Source organism: Callithrix jacchus, chromosome 10 (genome assembly GCF_049354715.1).
Source record: "Callithrix jacchus isolate 240 chromosome 10, calJac240_pri, whole genome shotgun sequence".
NCBI classification, from domain to species: Eukaryota; Metazoa; Chordata; class Mammalia; order Primates; family Cebidae; genus Callithrix; species Callithrix jacchus.
Window position 1 is genome coordinate 125,195,343 of NC_133511.1, and position 16,641 is coordinate 125,211,983.

The 16,641-nt window shown below is 55.3% G+C and overlaps 1 protein-coding gene across 1 annotated transcript in view; it reads left to right on the forward strand.

Annotated features, from left to right (window-relative positions):
* The first annotated feature begins 31 nt into the window (after positions 1-31).
* The window catches only part of LRP5 (LDL receptor related protein 5), a 137,195-nt gene continuing 120,585 nt past the window's right edge, over positions 32-16,641 (forward strand). The window contains exon 1 of the mRNA XM_009008613.5: positions 32-203. Coding sequence (XP_009006861.2) covers positions 125-203 — 79 coding nt within the window. The 5' untranslated portion in view covers positions 32-124. The remainder of the gene's footprint in view (positions 204-16,641) is intronic.

Genomic DNA, 16,641 nt, shown 5'->3' on the forward strand with positions numbered 1-16,641 from the left:
GTCCTGGTCCGCGGCGCCCGAGGGGGGAGGCGGAGGCGCCGGGAGCCGCGCGAGGAGCCGCCGCCGCCGCCGCGCCATGGAGCCTGAGTGAGCGCGGCGCGGGCTCGTCCGGCCGCCGGACAACATGGAGGCAGCGCCGCCCCGGCCGCCGTGGCCGTTGCTGCTGCTGCTGGTGCTGGGTGGCTGCTCGGCCCCCGCCGCGGGTAGGTGGGCGCCGGCCGGCCGGGGGCCGCGGGCCGCTCGGACAATGGCCAAGTGCGCGGGCGCCGCCGCCGCCGCCTCGGAAGCCGCTTGGCGAGTCGGGGCGCGCGCCGGGGACCTCCCGCCGTCCCCGCCGCGCACGGGCCCTTTGTCTCCCCGCCTGGGCCCTTCCCGGGGGCGCCGCGTCCCGGGGCGGCGCGGGCTCCGCCAGGTGCGGCGCGGGCGGGTCCTCACCTGCCCCGCCCGCGGGAAGAAGCCGGGAGCCGAGCGGGGACCTGGGGCCCGAGGCGGGCCTGGCCCGGGGAGCCGTTTCGTGAGCGCGGCCGGCCCGCGTGCTGCGAGGACCGGCTGAAGTTGCCGCGAGAAAGTTCTGAGCCCGAGCGCGGGGCGGCCTGGCCGGTGGCGCTGCCCCCTGTGAGCCGCGTGGCTGTGGGTTTCCAGGCGGACTGACACCTGCCAGGTGCCCGGGCGACCCCAAACGCCCCGTGTGGCCGCCGGGGCCCCAGATGGCGTCCCTCCCCGGGTCGGCTGCACGGGGCGGTGGGGAGGCGGGCTCGTGCCTCAGTGGTACACGCCCGTGGGGAGAGGTAGGGCCGGGGAACTTTCTCTCCAGCTTTTGTTGTTTCCCAAGGGGTGGAGTTTGAGGTCAGGAGGACTCAGGAAACTTAAGCAGTTGTGAAACGCTACACATGTTCTTTTAATTTGGAGATTGCCATGTGGTTTTTAAAGCAAGCCTCTTGCTACCTAAATCATTCTCTTCGGGTGTACGTGTGTTGTTTTTATGGAGTATGGCCGGCCAAGAGGCACAGCCGCTAGTGCCTGTGCGCGCCGGGGCTCCTGTTCTGTCTGTGGCAGTTCAGCGGGAGGACCTCGCGCCCCTTTGTCTGGGCCTCCTTGAGGCGAACAGCTGTCTCCCTGAGTATTTCCAGTGTGGATGGTGCAGCGGGGTGGCCCTGTAGTCTCATCCCTCAGGCTGCAGCCTTTGCCTGGAGGTGTGGGGGGCAGTGGGGAACAGGAGGAGCCTGGGGTTTGCTTCAAGTCCTCCTGCCTCTGGCCCAAGCCTAGAGATTCTGTGGATAGTTTCACCCCAAATCTGCCTCAGGAGCGTGTTTACATTTTGGGGCCTTGTCTGGAGTTAGCAAAACAAGGTAAAGACAAAACAGTGACGGTATCTAGGGAGCACAGGCCAGTGCCCCTCCTTTTTCCGGAAATGCCTGGACCAAGGAGGCAAAAGGGATTTTGGGGAAGCTGTTTTAAAGTGTTGGGGGGGATTCTAAGCCGACCACGTTGCTTTTCACCTCGTTGCAGTTTTGGATTTTGTTCACGTTTTGGGGCGATGTTGCTGGAATCCAGTGCCTGTCCCCTAAGTAGAAAGAATTACAGCTGTGCAGTTCAGTTGTGTGTGAGGCAAAAATAGAGCTGATTATTTTAACATTAGGCGCAAGGCCTGGGAGCCCCAGCGAATGTGGTGATCCCATCCTAAAATGGAAGGCAAGGGAGGAATCTTTCTGCAGAACTGCTCTATGTTGTGTCCCTGATTTTCTGTGTGAGTTACGGAAAATCTGTATCTCGGTCCCCAGCGAAGCCAGTAAGTGGGCAGCAGATTATCTTTCCTGATTGCTTCCTGTTGCAATTCGAAGCTGTGAACCCAAGGAAATGGCTTTGTTCTAGTGGCTCCAGCGCTGAGAACTTCCCCAGCTCCCAAGCCCTAGGCCTCTCTCCTCCCGGACCCGAGTGTTTGTTCCAGGGCCGGCCTGTCTAGCAGGCACCCCCTCTCCCCTGGGAGGCGCCTCCTGTCCATGCCCAAGGCCAAGGCCCAGCCCTCTGGGAGGGCCCAGCAGGGCTGAGTGGGGTTAACGGAGTGCCTTGTGGAGTGCCCTGAGAGTCCCCTCCGAAGCAGGGCCCCCTGCCTTTAACTCCCCTGTTCATTTCCAAGAAATTCCCGGTGAACTCGATCCAACATTTGTTCAGCACTTTTCTGGGGAGATCCACCTCGTGCTTCCTGTCGTTTTTGGAACCCGTTTAATTTCAGCCGCGCTGTGTCACTGCTCAGGCATTTAGCAGAACTCACACAGATGGGTGGGGGGTGGGGGTGCAGGCAGGTGAGGCCTCCCAGTTGCTTTCTCCCTTGCAGCGACCAGTGGCAGGGCTGAGGGGGTTTTGGGGGTCAGACCCAGCTGGGCTTACATGCTTGGTAGCTGTTTGACTTCGGACACCATACTTAGTTTCTGTCATCTCGCCCCGCTCCCCTCCTAGGCTGTGTGGAGCCCTAAGTGCCCTGTGTGAGACGTTTAGCCCCATTCCCAGCCCAGGTGCGGGACAGGCCCTGGGACTGGCCCGAGAACTGCAGTGAGCGCAGTTGGGTTTCAGAGTCCTTGATCTTGCTGGCCCCGGCCAGTCTAGAGGCTGTTATTGCAGTAGTGTGGATTTTTCCTGTGTGACCTTGGACATCCAGTCTACTGACTCACTCATTGCTGCAGCCCCCGGGGGGAGGGGGGCAGGAGTAGTTAGCACTGTGGACAGAGCCCGGGTGTCAAAGGTCTGATCGCAGCCTGGCCACTTGCTGTGCTGGGAAGCTTGGGAAGCTGATGTTACCTTTGCGTGCCTTAGTTTTCTCACCTGTAAAATGGGGATACCATGAATTCAGTGAGTTAACGCGCACCTGGCCCTGTGTAACGTTGTTGCTGTTTTGCTTTGGTGTCTGCCACCGTGTGAAGTGCTGGGGTTGGATGTGACAGAATGGCAGATAATGCGCGGCCCCTGAAGTCAGGGCATCCCGTGTAGAGGGGAGGACGGGGAAACAAGCTGTGCAGCTCTGCAGAGGGGGGCCCAGGGTGTGCCTTCAGCCTTGGGGTGTCCTGTGAGAGGTCCTTAGAGGCCAGATCATGCTGTGGTGTCTGGTTGTGATCCAGAAGGCAGTGAAAGCCTCTGGAAAGCTTTAGGCAGGAGGGATAGGGAATGCACGCTGAAGCCAGGTCTTTCCTAGGTGATAGGTGGAGCTGATTTTTTTTAATTGAGATGAAAGTTACATAATATAAAATTAAAGTCTACGAGGCAGGCATTTAGTATACTCACAATGTTTACAACCATCTCTTCTATCAAGTTAGGAGATGTTGCCATCACCCTGGAATTAAACCCGTACCCGTTACACAGTGACTTCCCATTCCCTCTCCCCGATGCCCTGGTGACCACGAGTCTGCTTTCTGCCTCTATGGCTCTGCCTGTTCGGGGTGTGCTGTATGAATGCTCTCATATTATACATCCTCTGTGATATGTCTGTCATCTTTCATGGCTGACTTCCTTGGTTACTACAACATTTTCAGGGGTTATCCAAGTAGTACCACCTATGGGTGTTTCAGCTCTTTTTTTTTTTTTTTTTTAAGAGGGAGTCTCACTCTGTCACCCAGGCTGGAGTGCAGTGGCGCGATCTTGTCTCACTGCAACTTCCGCCTCCTGGGTTTAAGCCGTTCTCCTGCCTCAGCCTCCTGAGTAGCTTGGATTCCAGGCACCGCCCCCCTACCACGCCTAGCTAATTTTTGTGTTTTTAGTAGAGACAGGGTTTCACCATGTTGGTCAGGCTGCTCTTGGACTCCTGACCTCAAGTGATCCGCCCACCTTGGCCTCCCAAAGTGCTGGAATTACTGCGTGCAGCCTGTTTCAGCCCTTTTTGTGGCTGAATAATATTCCGCTGTATGGAGGGACCACATTATACTTGTCAGTCCATCCACGGATTGGATTGATCGTGGTTGGTGGCATCTCCCAGCAGCTTGAGCCGGGCGCATGCATCCTGGTGGAGGTGGCTTGTGGGAGAATCTGGCCTGAGACTTTCCTGCTGAGGTTCAGGAACGAGCCAAGTAATGAGGACAAGCTGGGGAGTCAGTGCTGGCCTCTCAGAGGAGGGACCTGGGCCCTGAGAGGAGTGCTGGGAGGGTAAGAGTAAGGGCCAAGTTTAGGTTACAGAAGCCGTGAGACAGCCGGACGTTTGTGGTTTGTGAGGCCTCGGGGACACTTAATTCCATCTCCAAATGGGGAGTCTGTTGGGGAGGCCCTGGCGGGAGCTGGGGCTACATCCAGCTTGTTGGCTTCGTGGCCCCGTTCACTTATTTGTTCAGGAAGCAGGAGGGTGTGGGCTTCATGCCAGGCTGCTCTGCAGGGCTCTCCTGGGGCAGCGCGGCCCAAATGTGACAGGCGGAGGCAGCTGTGGCTTGTGACCAGCCTGCCCCAGGGATCCACCGGCTGGCTCCGGCTGCTCTCTACATTCTCTTCAGCTCTCGAGAGCCATGTGCTGGCCCTCAGCCTCAGTTTCCTCATCTGCAAAATTGGGACGATGGTGTCCACCTTGCATGTGCTGGTGGGGTCCCAAGAGCTGGTGTCTGGGGCGAGGGAGCTGAGGGCCAAGAGCTCCTGCCCTGGGGCATTCAGTGTCCTTTGAAGAGGCCCTCAAGGGTGTGACTGAGAGCCAGTCCCCAGCACTCTTGTCTAGGTGGGGACCAGGAGGTGGGTGAAGATATTTGGGGTCTGAGCTCTGTGCTGGTTACCCCCGAGGGGGCCCAGAGCTCTGAGTTAGGAGCCGAGCTGGATGCTGGCACTGTCCTTTCTTGCCCCACCTGCGTAAGTGGGGGGGCTGCCTTCCTGGGTTGGGGGTGGGGTGTCCCTGTGCCCCTAAGCCATGCAGAGGCATGTGCAGACGGGCAGCTCTTATGCACCCGGGTGGCGGTCCGAGGTCCCTGCTCGTTCCCAAGCCCTGTGTGGCAGTCCCTGTTCTCTGGCTCCAGTCTCTGGTTTCCCGTTTGTCCTGGTTTGTCTGACACCTAGTAGGGGACAGTTGGCTTTGGTGGCCTGGCTCCTTGTGTGCCAGAGCCGTGGCTGCTGTGCCTCTTGCTCTCAGCGTGCCAGGAACCTCATTTTCTGATTGAGCCTAATGGGCTGGAGGTTCTGCCACAGGGTCACTGTTCTCTGTCCCTCGTGCATGGGGTCTCCTGCTGTGGACCCCCTGGGAAGTTCTTTCTGGGTATTTTCTTATTTGCTTTATTGGAGTGTATTTAATATATATGTATTTTAAACGTCTGCTTTTAGTTTGCCTTAATGTAATGTTTTTTGAGATTTAATTGTTCTTTTGAGTCTTGCTCTGTTGCCCAGGCTGGAGTACAGTGACACCATCACTGCTCTTTGCAGCCTGTAACTCCTGGGCTGAAGCAATCCTTTCACCTCAGCCCCCAAGTAGTTAAGACCACAGGTGTGCCCGGCTAACTTTGTTTATTTTTTGTAGAGGCAGGGGTTCACTGTGTAGCTCAGGCTGGTCTTGAACTCCTGGGCTTAAGCCATCCTCCCGCTTCAGCCTCCCAAAGTGTTGGGATTGCAGGTGTGAGCCACTGTGCATGGCCTTAATGTAATTTTTCTTGTGGTTAAACTGAGGTGAAGGTCCACTCAAGGAGGAAACTGGTTTTTAGCCTTTGTGGGGTTTCAAGGGCCCCTTCAAGGATATGATAACGGCTCCTCTCCCAAGAGGGTGCTTGGTGGGGGCGGCTCAGGCTCCATTCCATCCCACCCCATTGCAGGTACCCAGGGCTCCACGGGGCTCAGAGTCCCCTCCCTCCTCCCTGTGGGGCCTTGGGGCCCCAGTTTCCTTTTTTTTTTGTAAAATGGAACCAGCTGATTCCATCTCCATGGCCTCTCCTAGCACGGGGCTTGACATTTTTCTTCCTTCAGGATCCTGAGGCCTCTGGACCAGTAGGGATTGAGAGTGCCTCAGAAGAGGCACTCCTTCTGTGCCCTCCCTCACCCTGAAGCGCCTGGCTCCTCCTCCTCCTCTTTTTTTTTTTGAGACAAGATCTCAGCTTATTGTAACCTCCGCCTGCCTGGTTCAAGCAATTCTTGTGCCTCAGTAGCTGTGACTGCACGTGTCTGCCACTATGCCTGGCTAATTTTTGTATTTTTAGTAGAGATGGGGTTTTGCCACGTTGGCTAGGCTGGTCTCGAACTCCTGACTTCAAGTGATCTGCCTGCCTTGGCCTCCCAACGTGCTGGGATTACAGGTGTGAGCCACTGTGTCCAGCCTGCCTGGCTAATTTTTAAAAATTTGTTGTGGAGACAAGTGTCTTGCTTTGCTGTCCAGGCTGGTCTTGAACTCCTGGCATCAAGTGATCCTCCCACCTCAGCCTCCCAAAGTGTTCGGATTATAGGCATGAGCCACTGTGCTCAGCCTATTTTATTATTATTATTATTTCATTCTATTTGTTCTCACTATTGCCCAGGCTGGCCTCCAACTCTTCAAAGGATCTTCCTGCCTCAGCCTCCCGAGTAGCTGGGACTGCAGGCGTGTGCTACCACACCCTACTTTGTACTTTTATTTTTATATCTTTGCTCTTGTTGAAAGCCAGTTGCCACTTCATGGTGCACAGGTGCACTTTGCAGCGTTCACCTGATTGAGGAGTTTTTCCAGAGTTCATTGCTATTACAAGGCATGCATGCTCGTGTGTCTCTGCATGTGTATAAGGGTTTTTATGGGATGCATTCCTAGTCAAGGAGTGTCCATTTATGTCTTTAAAGATACTGAGGCCGGGCATGGTGGCTCACCCAGGTAATCCCAGCACTTTGGGAGGGTGAAGCAGGAGGATCACTTGAGTCCAGGAGTTTGAGACCAGGCTGGGCAACATTGGGAGACCCCCATCTCTACAAAAAAAAATTAAAAAATTAGCTGGGTATGGTGTCCCACTCCTGTAGTCTCAGCTACTTGAGAGGCTGAGGTGGGAAAATCTCTTGAGCCCAGTAGGTCAAGGCTGCAGTAAGCCATGATCACATCACTGCAACAGATCTACTCCGGGCGGCAGAGCGAGACCCTGGCTCAAACACATTCACATGTACGTACATACATACATAACTCCTAAAAGGCCGTAATTCATCCCTGCAAGCGTCTGTGAGAACACATGCTTTCCTACATCCTCTCTGATGCTGACAATTACCAGATTTTGGTTTCTGGTATTTTCTGTGGTTCCAGTTTGGTTAAAAATTATAACACCTTTGGATTGCACATCCCTCATTTCTGGTTTATTGGTACTTATTTTTCTGCAAATTGCCTACACTTATCCTTGGCCTATTTTTCTGTTGTTTGTCTTTTTCTTTCTTTTTTTTTGTTTTTTTTTTTTGAGACCGAGCTCTGTCTCCCAGGCTGGAGTTCAATGGCATGATTGTGATCTGCTCACTGCAGCCTCCGCCTTCCGGGTTCAGGCTGTTCTCCTGGCTCAGCCTCCCAAGTAGTGGGACTACAGGTGTGCGCCACCACACCTGGCTAATTTTTGTATTTTTGGTAGAGATGGGTGTCACCATGTTGGCCAGGCTGGTCTAGAACTCCTGACCTCAAGTGAACCACCCACCTCTGCCTCCCAAAGTGCTGGGATTACAGGTGTGAGTCATCATGCCTAGCCTGTTTGTCTTTCTCTTATTATTTCTGGGAGGTCTTTATTTGGTGTGGACTTCACTTCTTTTTTCTGTTTGTTTCAGATTTCACTGCTGGTCTGTAGCTAGTCCTTTATCCTTTTTTCTGGTGGTACGTTATCATAAAGGCATCAAAAAGCTTCATGAAATCACACCTCTTCTTTTCCCTGTGAGTTTTTTCCTATCCCTTGTTCCTCCCTCTCCAGATTATAAATATTATATTCTCCATTATTTTTTCCAGGAGTGTTAACTGTTGTGTATTTTACATTCAGACATTATTCTGATTATTATTTTTCTTTTTGTGTATGGCATGAGGTAGGGGTCTGGCCGGTGAATAGGGAGTTGTCCAGCACCTTGGTAGGATGGTCAGATCTGTCCATTCATTGAAAATGCTGCCCTTTGATGTGCAGGGTCCACAGATACCTGGGTCCTGATTCCAGAACCTTCCTTGTTCTCCACTGCCTGTGGAACGCTGCTGTCTCCATCTCCGAAGCATCAGATTATGTTTTGAGACCAGTTGTACAAATTCCCACCTCACTGTCCTTTTCAGAAAATGCGTTGACTCTTCTTGCACATTCACTCTTTTGTGGTGAACCTCAGAGCCATCCTGTCGGGTTCCATCCTTTGATCTCTTGATCCGGGGATGATAAATGGTGATATCCAACATGTGTCAGAGGGCTGGATTTTAAGTGGCCTCTGATGAGCTGGCAGTCTCAGGCTGTGGAAGTGAATTCATCTGCCGGGTGCAGTGGAGCCGGCCTTGACATTTCTGGGTTTTGCTGACAGTTGTGGAGGGCCCTGGAGGTGCCCTTTGTGCCGAATTCCCCGAGACACTCCTACTGCCCGGCTCACTCCGGTGTGCGCTCAGGAAAGAAACTCTGATGCACTCTAATTTTAGCATTAGCCTGAGGGCAAATAGAATTACTGAGTTAATTATCACTTCGCTCCCCTAGTGCGTTCCAGAGCAAAATGTGGGCACCTTTCATTTCTTCCCTGGGACCTACCCCTCTATTAGCCCAGATGGGGAGGCGGTACCTGCCTGGCAAAGCTCTCGGGAAATTGCTCAATGGGGCATTAATAGCTATCCAAGCGCATGGCCCTGGCCGGAACACGCTGGGCTGGGTTCTGGGTGCCTTCTCGCTCTAGCCACCTTGGATTCTGTGCCAGGAAGAAGCAGGCTGTCTCCTCGACGGGACCTGAAGCTTAATGTCCTCACTGTATGACGTGGTTTTGGAGCAAGACACGTCCTAGGCCTTGCTTCTGTGGGTAAAGGTCGTGTCTCCAAACTTTCCCCCAGAGCGAACTCGGTTCCCAAAAGGAGCCTGGATGTGGGTGTGGCTGTGCTGCCCTGGCCTCCTCCTCACTGCAGCTGGAGCCTCTGAACTGGCATCCATGCCCGTTGTTTCTCGAACTGTAGACACAGGCCCCAGCTCTGCCCCTGCCCACGCGAAAGCCTACCCCCACCCTCCCCTCCAGTCAGACACCCTGGGCTCTGAGGCTTCACCCACAGGCCCTGCAGTGCATACTCCGTGAAAGGCTAGATTCAGAGCAGTTGACATCAGCTTTTACTTGGTCTCTCTGCTTTCTGGAACCTTCCCTTCACCCATTTATCTTACGCTCTGGCCAGAGTAATTTTTCTCAAAGTAGTTTTCATCATGTCCTTCTTCCCTCAGAAAGTTGTGCCCATAATCCAGCCTCGGAACTTTTTGGCCCGGCATGCTGTTCTGCCCTGAGCAGGCCTGTCCATCTTCTGCCCCTGGTGTGGGCATTTCTCTGGCCAGATCCATCTGGAACCTTCCATGGTCCACCCAGCCTGGGAGGGCCTTGAGGACAGGGGCTGTCTTTGTGTCCTTCTGCCTCTAGTGTGATGTCTGGTAGACGATCAGTAACTGTTCTGAGGCCGTCTAAGGCCTCATCTGTCCAGGCAGCAGATCTTACCCATCCTCACCTCCTGTGGCTCCAATTCTGCTGGGCATTGTCTCCCTCTGCCATCCCCAAATCTAACGCAGGCTGTAGAACAGCTGTCTGGCTAATGGCATAAAGCTTCTGGGGCCAAGTGTGAGGGACCCCTCGCCTCCTGCAGTAAAAGCCCATATTTCTGGGGTGTGGGAAACCTAGTGTACCCGAAAGGGACTTGACTGAAGTCCCAGGTCCACGTGGTACCTACCAGCCCCCTGTAGCCCTGATTCATGAGATGTCATGGCAGGGGCGTGGGTTCAGGTGCTTGTATCCTTCACTTGGTATTCTCACCGTTTTCCAAAAACCTTTATGTAAACATTTTTAGTCATGCAAAAGAGGAATTATGGAATAATAAATGTTTATACTAAAAAGTTTTGGTCCTTTTTATTTATTTTTTGAGATGGCGTCTCGCTCTGTCTCCCAGGCTTGAGTGCAGTGGCACAATCTCGGCTCACTGCAACCTCCACCTCCTAGGTAGCTGGGATTACAGGCATCCACCACCACACCTAGCTAATTTTTGTATTTTTAATGGAGACAGGGTTTCACCATGTTGGCCAGGCTGGTCTGGAACTCCTGACCTCAGGTGATCCACCTGCCTCGGCTTCCCAAAGTGCTGGGATTACAGGCGTGAGCCACCATGCCCAGCCTGGTACTTTTAAAATTTATTTCGAGACTGAGTCTCACTCTTGCCGAGGCTGGAGTGTAGTGTGCCATCACAGCTCACTGCAGCGTTGACTTCCCCCCGGGTTCGTGTGGTTCTCCTGCATCAGCCTCCTGAGTAGCTGGGACTATAGGCACACACCTCCATGCGCAGGTAATTTTTTTTAAAGACTTTTTTTTTTGTAGGGATGGGGTCTTGTCATGTTGCCCAGGCTGATTCGGAACTCCTGGGCTCAAGTGATCCTCCTGCCTCAGCATTCCAAAGTGCTGGGATTACAGGTATGAGCCTCTGTGCCTAGCTACTTTGGTACTTTTGAGTTAAAATTATGGAGTAGGTGACTGAGTGATGTTTTTCATGGGTTCTTAAGATTTGAACATGAAGAGAGTGTCACCCTCCAGGTTGTGCCCCTGAGAGTTTGTGTGCCTGCTGCTTGGCCGCTTCTCAGGGGGCCCAGGGAGTTTGCTGCAGTGCCGGAGGATGCCTGGGCCTGGGCTGTGCTCCCTTGGGACACTCATTCAGCTGCTCTGGCTGCTGCCACCACAGTCCTTGCCATGTAGGCTCCACTGCAGCTGTGGTTACAAAGAGCGAGCGGCCGGGGACTCCTGCCCTACCCTGCAGGGCGCTCCGGGTATGTGCTGGCTTTGGTGTCCTCGGCTGTGCCACAGAGCAGCCCCCAGTGTGGCGTTGCCTGTGCCTGTGGAGCAGGTGACTACCTGGCCTCGGGTATAACCGAAGGCCATGGCTCCGATACTGGTCTGTGACAGCCTATCACCCTGTGGGACAGATCCCCGGGACCTAGTGGGCTAGGATAGGGAGAGCTGTGTTCACAGGGGTGGCTCGGAGACCGTGTGCCCATTGTGGACCTATATGCTGACCCGGCTGGGCTCTGCCCTCCATGGCCCCCAGGCTGCCTGGCCTGTCCCCCAGTGGCCTGGGGCAGAGCTCCAGAGAGCCACGGCTGGCCGAGGGTTCATGGATTCTTAACCAACCCCTGTGCCTCAGCAGACACCTGGGCAGCGAACAGCTTGAGGTGTGCAGAGGATGGCTCATGGCGGGAGGGCAGAACAGGGGCTGCTTTCCCCCCTTTTGGCCACTAGTTTTAATTAAAAAAAATTTCCACCTGTTTTGAAAAGTTTTATCCTCTTAAGAAAACAACATTTATTAAGTACCAGCCCCTTCTGCTCATCATCCAGCTACTCGCTGGCCGAGCAGAGTGGGTCCCACTAGGAGCAGAGGCTGGCTGGTGGAGGTGCCACTTGGCTTCTCAGTGTCGAAGGCCCTTTTTGGACCCAGTCTACCTTCATGGCCCCTTGGGCTGCAGGGCCCTGGCTTGAGCATGACTGATTTGGAGGGCAATGTGAGATATCTGGGATCCAGGCCTGTCTGGCACACCACTGGGTGCTAGGTGCTGGCCTTCAGGCCGCTGGGTGCTAGGTGCTGAGCTTTGGGTCACTGGGCGCTAGGCGCTGGGTGCTAGGTGCTGGGTTCCGGGCCGCTGGGTGCTAGGTGCTGGGTTCTGGGTTGCTGGATGCTAGGCACTGGGCTCTGGGTTGCTGGGCACTAGGCGCTGGGCTCTGGGCTGCTGGGTGCTAGGTGCTGGTTCTGGTGCTGGGCTCCGGGCGGCTGGGTGCTAGGCGCTGGGCTCTGGGTCCCTGGGCGCTGGGCGCTAGGCGCTGGGCTCTGGGCTGCTGGGTGCTAGGTGCTGGTTCTGGTGCTGGGCTCCGGGAGGCCTCCTTGCTCTGCTCATCTCTGCGGGTCCAGGGGGCCCTGTACAGAGACCCCCAGGTGACCATTTCTCCCTCTGGGCTCTGCCCTGCACAGCCCAGTTCTGATCCAGACCTCCTCCATCAGGGTGGACTGCAGCCTGGGCTGGGACACCACCACGCCTGTCACCTCCCACCCTTGGAGCTCCCTCACCAAGGCTTCTTCCGGTACTTAACCAGTGATCTGATCTCACCACAGTCAGGGATTAGGGCCTCTCCCAGAGGGCTGGGGTCCAGGTGGGAACAGGTTCGTGGATGCCCCCAGCCTCACTGGCTGGTATTGGCAGAGCAGGATGGAGGGCAGATGGGAATGCAGAATTGGGACCCCGCCCCAAATCCTGTGATCTGTGAGGTCCTTGAGCAAGAGGGATGCACTCAGTTGAAGTGCCCCGCTCTTGCTCTGTGTAGGTGTTAGGAGGACGGGCGGGCCCTGTTCTGCTCTTGCTCTGTGTAGGTGTTAGGAGGATGGGCAGGCCCTGTTCTGCTCTTGCTTGCCCACAGTACCTAAGGCCAGCTTGGTCACCGAGGCATGCTGGAAGGTCACCCCAGGTGGCACAGGTGGCTTGGGGTGTGCTTCTGGGCAGCAGCCACTACGCAGTACTGGTCTCTAAGCAGAAGCTGCTGTTTCGGACACCTGAGGTGTCCCCAGCCTCCTTTCCCTACCCCAAGTTTTGCTGGAACAGCTGAGGGGCAGCGGCAAGCTGCAGGGTCAGGGTCCTGGGGCTGCCTATCTTCTCAGCCTCCAGAGGAGCACGTGCAGGCCCCCCACACCCGCTACGGCCTGACCTGCTTCTCTGTCCCGCTCCTAACTCTGCGGTCTTGGACAAACATGTTAACTGCTCCAGGCCTCAGTTTCCCCATCTGTAGGAGGGAATGGTCTTTATGCTCTCACAGGCTCATCCTGAGGCTGCAGAGAGGCGGTGTTGGAAAGTGCCGAGCTCAGGGCCTGGCTCGGTGGCGGTTAGCTGTTAGGGTCACCATCGCATTCCAGTTGTTACTTCATGGTGAGGACCTGCTGGGGACTCTGGACTCGTTCAACTCTGCTGAAAGGCCGCTTGGCTGAAACCATCTCAGCTGTGCATGGCGTGGCCTGTGGGTTGCGCTCATGACTGTGGGGCCTGTTCAGTCAGTACCAAGTGTGTGTCCTTGCCTAGCTGGCCTCAGCAATTATTTTGTAGCTGAAGCCCTGGTGGGATGGGGTCACGTGGGCTCCGAGGGTCTGGGGGAACAGGTGCAGGTACTTGTGGGTGCCCCTCCCTGGGAGCCTCTGCTTCGTCAGAGGTATGGCTGAGGGCTGGGGGCCGACCATCTATCTGTAGGTATTGCCAGAGCAGTCCCTGCCTCGCCTTTTCAGAGGACATTGTTGAGGGGACCCTGCCTTCTGCATCTCGGCTGGCTGCTTCCTCTGTGGGAGCTCCCCCCGACTGACCAGCAGCCTTTTCTGGCCCCCTGCATCATCGCCTCCTGCTGAAAGCAGGGCCAGCCCGGCACCAGGGTCTGTCCCCCTCTGCCTGAGGTCTCGGCCCACGCAGCTTCCCTCGCTCTGGTCATGGACGGTCAGTGCCTTTGCCCTGCTCTGCCAACCAGGCCCTGTGCCCAGTTGGCACTCTGTGGTTAGTGAGAGATTTGTACTCTAGTCTGTGTGCCAAGTGGGCCTCTGAAGTGGAGGGGGGGCCTCTCCTACAGCCTGCTGTGGCTCCATGTTGCCTCTGGGATGAGAGCAGATCCTGCAAAGCCTTGCGCTCCTGGCCCTCCAGCTGTGCGCCCAGGTGGGACGGCCCCGGCTACAGGAGTGTTAGCCTGGTTGGGTATGAGACGTGTGTTTCCACACTGGAGCCCTGCATCACACAAGAAGCCTGCATGGCCCTCATGGTGGGGAGGGGTCCCCAGGGAGGCCTGGAGTCTCACTCCAGGTTGCTTTGTGGCTTCAGTGCTCTGTACACCTATGCCCCGTCCTGCAGATGTCAACACCCAGCTGAGGAGAACGTGGACTTTGCCTGGTGTTGTGCAGCGATGGTGGGGCCAGGCTGGACCCCATGTGTCCTGCCCTCGCTCTGGCCAAGGTGGAGGTTATCTGCCCTCGCCAAGCTGTGCTGCCTGTCCCTGCCCACCCCAGCAGGTGGAGGTCTGGGGTGGGATCCCCGCACCCATGAGCAGGAGAGGCTTGTTGCCTCGCTGGCCTCCCAGGCTCCCCCTCCAAATCTGAGTCCTTCCCAGGATGGTTCTTGCCCCCTGAGAAGGGGCAGCGTGGGTGCTGGGCTGCAGCGAGCCTCTCTTAGTCGTGTCTCCTCCTTGTCCCGGGGACAGAGGGCTTGTCCTGGAGCACAGGACCTGGATTGTGCTGAGGTCCTGGGAGGCTGCAGTTCTGAGGGGACCCAGATGAAGGTCAGGAGGGGACAGGCATCCCTCCAGGTGTAGGCAGGGTCACCCAGGCCTTTGTGGAACTGACCCACTGGCTGCGGCTCCTATGCTTGACCCTTTTTGCAAAGATATCCAGGGTTCTTTCGGCTGCCCCCTTAGGCAGCATGAAGACGATTTAACTCTTGCAGAAAGAACCTGGGCATTTGATCTCTCCTGTTACTGATCAACCAAGTGTGACTTTGCGTGGGTTTCTTGGTCCCCTGTGGGTCAGTCTCCCCATCTGTAAAATGGGGTGAGAGTAGTTCCACCTCCCGTGAGGACTGAGTGAAGTCAGGAACCAGGAGTGGCTCCTGCACGAGACTCGAGACTCGGAAAGTATGGCAGGCATGGAAGGTACGGACCCGTGAAGGTAGGCCAGGCGCCTTAGGAAGAAGAGGGAGCTTCCCTCCAGGTTTCCCCCAGAGGCAGTCGGTTTCATCCCTTGCACCTGCTTGTAGAGCCTCCGGCAGCTGTCAGTGCACGATGAATGCGTGGTGGAAGGGTTCACTCAGGGCCTGCGGAACCACAGTGCTCAGCTTCTCCAAATTCCTTTTAACTCAGACCTGACACTTCAGCTTGATTCCAAGACAGTCGGAGCTCATCCTTAACACTGACTTTGCAGGCAGCTCCCAAACCCTCATGTGTAGTTAGAACCAAGAAATGCCAGTTCCTCAAAGAATGTCAGCCCCTGAGACCAGGAGGCAAGGGGTTAAAGGAAAACCGTGGCATTCCCCAAATCTGTCCAGTTCCCTGGCATGGGACAGTGTCATGGAGCCCGAGGTGGCGTCTTTTGTTTGGCCGCTGCAGTTTTCCAGGAACAGCAGCTCATTTGAAAGCAGAGCCGCCACGTTTTGCTCAGTAAAGGGGTTTTGCAGAGTGATGATAAATTCCGCATGGCTGTATGATTATTTTTTTCAACACTTAAAGAAAATAAAAGCTGGTACAAAGGTATGTTTGTTTCTGAAATGTGTTTCCTTCCCCAGATGTTCTTTTCTGCCAATTCCAAAATGCATTCTGAGCTCAGCCCTCCAGTTTCCTCTCCGTGGGGAAGAACAATGAGATCTTTGTAACCACACAGGGGAAACCGGCCGCTTCCCTCTGCAGCAGGCATGGGGGAGGGGCTGGGACGTCTCACCTCCTCCCACCTCGGTGGAAACCACGGGTCTGTGCCAGTCCGTTCAACTGTCGGGGTTTGGCAGCTCCTTTGCCATGGTGGTCATTTGCAGGGTCCTGGCTCAGGGGCACCCCAGCCTGCACCTCTGTCCCTGGATCCTTGAGTGTGCTGTGTGGCCTCACACTGAACGCTTCCATCTGCCTGGCGTTTGTGGACTCTGAGACTTGGTACTGTCTTTGTTACCTGGAGTCGAACTCACCCTTTTCCTTTTCGGTCTGTCTTTCTTGCATCAAATGCTGGCCCCCACCCAAAGGGTATCCCAGTCTGAAGGACCCAGTGCAGAGGTAGAGTTGGCGGCTTCACCAGAGTCCAGTGGGGCACAGACCTTCCTCGGCGGCTCCATCTGCCGCTTCGTGACTTGAGACTGCAGGGTTGGGGTTCTTGAGGGATCCGTGAGCCCCTCCTTCCCACCTGTGTGCATGCACACACACACACACACACGTGCATAGTACAAGTACCGCCTTAGGCTGGGTGTGGTGGCTCACGCCTTTAATCCCAGCACTTTGGGAGGCCGAGGTGGGCGGATCCCCTGAGCTCAGGAGTTCATTAGACCAATCTGGCCAACATGGTGAAACCCCATCTCTACCAAAACTACAAAATCTAGCTGGGCATGGTGGTAGGCGCCTGTAATCCCGACTACTCAGGAGGCTGGGATAGGAGAATCGTTTGAACCCGGGAGGTGGAGATTGCAGTGAGCCGAGATTGCACCACTGCACTCCAAGCCTGGGCGACAAGAGCTAAATTCTATCTCAAAAAAAAAAAAGCACCACCTTAGCTGGATCTGAAGGACAGCCAGGAGACCTGTATAAAGCTTGTAGTTCGGGTAGTTCCAATACTGGCCTGAATTAAGAGTAGTCTCCAAGGGGTTGCTTTATGTGGGGTGCGTGTTGAATGAAAATCCTTGTTTTTAAATAAATGGATCCCGCTTTAGAACACCCAAGTTATAAAATCTAGACTTCATAGATAAAAATAGCTCGCATTTGTTGTGTATCACACTGTGCCGGGCGGGCTGTAAGAGATGTTTGATTTCTTTAATCCTTCCAGCTGCC